Source organism: Octopus bimaculoides, chromosome 2, assembly GCF_001194135.2.
Source record: "Octopus bimaculoides isolate UCB-OBI-ISO-001 chromosome 2, ASM119413v2, whole genome shotgun sequence".
Classification (NCBI taxonomy): Eukaryota; Metazoa; Mollusca; class Cephalopoda; order Octopoda; family Octopodidae; genus Octopus; species Octopus bimaculoides.
Genome location: NC_068982.1, coordinates 3,978,128 through 3,982,719, shown reverse-complemented (window position 1 = coordinate 3,982,719; position 4,592 = coordinate 3,978,128). Strand labels below are relative to the sequence as shown.

General features: G+C 39.0%; 1 protein-coding gene across 3 annotated transcripts in view; it reads right to left on the bottom strand.

Moving 5' to 3' along the window:
* Positions 1–4,273, bottom strand: part of LOC106884240 (putative methyltransferase C9orf114 homolog) — a 22,056-nt gene extending 17,783 nt beyond the window's left edge. The window contains exons 1-3 of one of the 3 annotated variants that reach the window (XM_014935504.2): positions 3,958–4,273; positions 3,188–3,381; positions 413–446 (exon numbers count right to left, since the gene is read on the bottom strand). In XM_014935504.2, the coding sequence (XP_014790990.1) occupies positions 413–446; positions 3,188–3,286 (133 nt within the window). In that variant the 5' untranslated portion in view covers positions 3,287–3,381; positions 3,958–4,273. Of the gene's footprint in view, positions 1–412; positions 447–3,187; positions 3,920–3,957 lie in introns of those variants that run through there. The other 2 variants (XM_052975378.1, XM_052975385.1) reach the window with 2 other exon arrangements.
* Between the last annotated feature and the right edge of the window lie 319 nt (positions 4,274–4,592).

Sequence of the window (4,592 nt, the reverse complement as noted above, 5' to 3'; positions counted from 1 at the left end):
ACCACCACCACCACCATCATCATCATCATCCTTTTACATCCGTTTTCCATGCTGGCATGGGTTGGATGGTTTAACAGGAACTGGTAAGGCCAGGAGACACACCAGGTTCCATAATCAGTTTTGGAAAGGTTTCTACAGCAAGATGCCAATCCTAACGCCAACCACTTTACAGAGTGTACAGGGTGCTTTTTAATGTGGCACCAGCAGCATTGTGGCGTAATGTCAGTATTTATATGCGTACATATTTACAATTATACTTCATAGTTGATTCTAAGTTTAATCATGTGGAAAGGATAACAAGAATATTCCTTGCAGGGTAATAATGAAAATGGAATGCTTTGTCTTTGGTATTAGCTTTGGTCAAATCGAATGCCAGAAGAATTATTTTAATATTAGAAAAGATTTTGCTTACTTTCTTCCCTTTTCTGCTTCATTGCTTCCTGTAGCTACAAATAAAAAGAAAATTTGCAAATAATTTTTTCCACCCCAAAAAAATTTTTCGTACAAAAATATAGATTTTGCTTTTTTTTAATTAAACACACAGCTACCTTTCGAAAGAAATTTGATAGAATTTTATCCAAATGTTTTACAAAAAGTGAAGATTTGGCAGCAGGATGAGGGAACTTCTTGTAAGAGAGGAAGTCTTTTAAAAATGAAAGAGAACAATCAAGCTTTATGTTGATTAACACTGACATAACTTATTCTTAGCTACATATTTCTTTTAAATCTTTGCCCAATTACATACACACACACACACACAGACATATATATATATCATCATCATCGTCGTTTAACATCCACTTTCCATGCTGGCATGGGTTGGACAGTTTGACTGAGGACTGGAGAGCCAGAAGGCTGCACCAGGCTCCAATCTAATCTGGCAAAGTTTCTACAGCTGGATGCCTTTCCTAAGGCCAACCACTCCGAGAGTGTAGTGTGTGCTTTTACACGCCACTGGCACGAGGGCCAGTCAGTCAGTTCTGGCAATGACCATGCTCAAAAGGCTTTTTTTTTACGTGCCACCTGCACAGGAGCCAGTCCGGCGGCACTGGCAACGACCACGCTCGAATGTTGTTTTTCACGTGCCACCAGCACATGTGCCAGTAAGGCGACGCTGGCAACGATCAGGCTCAAAGCCAGTTAATTATTCCAGTGTTTTTTTGCTGAACCGCCAAGTTACAGGGACGTAAACACAGGTTGTCGAGTGGTGGTGGTGGACAGACAAACACAAAGACACGTACATATATATGTATATATGTACAAGCTTCTTTCACTTTCCGTGCACCAAATCCACTAACAAGGCTTTGGTTGGCCCAAGGTTATAACAGAAGACACTCGCCTAAGGTACCACGCAGTGGGACTAAACATGGAAACATATGATTGGGAAGCAAACTTCTAACCACATGGCCACGCCTGTTTATTTCACCTGTGAATAATTTTTGTTTGGAATTCAATCAAGACGGTGTTGTTGCTCGTTCTTATTATCATAGGAGTTCTCTCCCCTACCTTAGGATTTGGTGCCACTTCCTGAGAAACCGGATTCTTCCAAGAGCTGGGCAGTCAAGAGTCGCCAGCGGGAACAGGTGGGAAGCAATGAGTAGCCATCCCACATATTCACACGTAGTTGCCAACATAACAAGGCAGTCCTGGTTTAGGACGAATGTTGCTGTAATTTAGCCCCAGGAGACATCGTCTCCGGCTGGCTATACGACACGATCTGTGTCCTTATATTTTCAAACAAGGGAATCTAGCACCCCCACTCAGCTCAAAACAATATCTGTGTATCGCTGAGTGGGGGTGCTAGATTCCCTTGTTTGAAAATATAAGGACACAGATCGTGTCGTATAGCCAGCTGGAGACAACGTCTCCTGGGGCTAAATGACAGCAACATTCGTCCTAAACCAGGACTGCCATGCTATGTTGGCAAACAATCTTTATTCCAAAGTACTGTTGCTGAATATTTCTCGTTGTGAGATTTACAAATAGTAATTTTCTAACAGGCATTTTTGTATGTATCTAGATGTGTGCATATGTGAGATATACACATTATTTCTAGCATGTTAACTGACACATAGAATCGAGTGTAGACATTCAGAAGAGCTGTCACAGTCATTCCGCAAGTGTTTCAGAATATGGAATACTACAAAATAACGAAACAAAAAACGTTTATTATAATCGCGGAAAGTATAAATGTGGAGAGGGCAATTTTCTTTAAACGAATTACAAGCGTTTCAGAACGTGGAATCGGCATACTTTTATAATTGTGCCTTCTTCATTTTGTTACCTCATAACACCCAGAAAAGTGAATATCTTTTTCATAAAACTTTCCACAAATACGATTCTGATAGTGTAGATTCCGATTATACCGGAATTTGGTGTGGAAAACTTTTCCGTAGAAGGAGAGAAGTATTTCAGAAAATTCACAAGCTTTGTTTTCTCAGAACTGTCCGAAAATGGGATTTTGCTATAAAATTTTCCTCTACAAAATACTTTTCTGATTGTGTAGATTACGATTATATCGGAATTTAAATAAAAAGAAATTGGCGGGTTTGTACAAATGCATGTTGACACGTATCATATATGCACAAAGTGAAACTGGAAATGTTGAAGAAAGAATTGCGATGTGTCAATATGTACCAAATTCCGATATAGTCGCAATCTACAGTCTGAAAGATATTTGTGGAAAATTTAGCGAAAAAAATATTAATTTTTCTGAAAGTTATGAGGAAACAAAGCTGATTCGTGTAAATTTTACGAAACTCTTCTCTCCACCTCTCAGAAAAACTTTCCCAGCAACAAATTCCGATATAATCGGGGTTTATACCATCTGAAGCATATTTGTTGTAAATTTCATTAAAGATATTCGTTTTTCTGAAAGTTATAAGCAAACAAAGCTGGAGCGGGGTGGAGGTATGTTTGTAGAATACTAGAGAACGAGGAAAAATAAACGGAAAAGAAAAAAGAAATCTTAATCGTGGCAGATACTGCAAAGGTATGACTGGGAAGGAGAAAGGGCTGAGACATTTGTCCCATAAAAGAGATTTTAACAAATGTTTTTTTGCAATGAGGGATAAAATAAATAACTGTTAATTGGAACACGTGCTTTCACGAAACCCAAAATAATATTTAGGATTTATCATTTGTCGTTAATAACATTTTAATATGAATACTTTAATCTGGAGCTCACCTTACGCATATTTATGTACGGTTGTGATTGCTTTATATTTTCTCTGCGACGTTTCTGTTTCGTTTTCAAATTAATTTTCTCCGAAGACGAAGGATTCATACTTGCCGTAACCGGTGACACATTTAGTATAGACCCTTTTGTAATAAATTCCGGTTTAATTATATCTTGCTTAAGAATAGCATCGAATATACACGCTGGAAATGATAAACAAATTTAATGTACAGTCATCATATGAAGGAATCATTTTTTTATGTAGTTTAAAGCAACTATAATAATTAAAACAAAAATTATACATCCTCTCAGATGCGTGTGTGTGTGAGAGAGAGAAAGAGACAACGTGCGCGTGTTTGTGTCTGATCACGAGTAACTCGGTGAAATTCTCTCTTCTGGAAAGGCTAAAGAAATTGCTTGGAAATAATTCATATCAGCAACAAATTATGATAAGAGAATAATATAATCCTAAGAAACAAGGACTCTTCAAAATCGGCGACCGTCTGATTGTCTGGAGACAAAAGGACATCTGTAGATACTGATTTCGGTATAAGTGAGCACCTCTCTCCCATCCACTTTGTTTCCTTATAACTAACAGATAAACGGATGTTTTTAAATAAATTATCTACAAATATGCTTCAGATCCTGTAGATTCTGATTTTTATTGCCTGCACAGTGTTTACCGTTTTACAAAATTAAATAAGAAAATTGGACAAAACAGAGAACACAATTGGAAAAATTAAAAAAACAAAAAAAAAAAGAGAAAATAAATTCACCACCTTGGGTTGAAAAGTTGGGGACACTGTGAAACCTTTCTAATGGCTATTGAGGTACGCCAAACACGCTTGCAGCATTACCGCGGGTAATGGCGAGGTTGATGCGCTGGAACAGCCAAGCGCCCTCACCAGTTACCTCTGCAAGACGAGTTGTCAGTGAAGACAGGAATCTCGCAGTTAATGGTCCGACCCCACCAAATGTCTCGAATGTCACAGGATGGAAAATGTAGTTGGCCGACAGATCGCAGTATTTCAGGATTTTGTTCCGTTCGACCGCAGAAGCTGTGGATCTCGCCCTGACTGCAGCATCCAGGATGTGAGAAGAAGCAAAGAAGTCACTAACTGTGACATCCCAGACAAGGTTGCCTCACGACCAGGGGCACAGGGTGAGGCCGTCAGGTCTTTTCCCATCACGTCTGGACAATCCAGATGGTTCCAAGATGGAAGGGATGTTTGCTCGGGCCAAGCTCCTCTTGAGAGTATAAAGTTTAACTTCATATGAGCAACCATCATTCAGGCGGCAAGAAAGGTCATGGAGGTCTGTGGAGTGGAATCGGAATTTGTTATGAAAATAAATTTTTTCCATGGATGGGAACAACTGTTTCAGGAAATTCACTCGAATCGACTCTGTTTCCTTT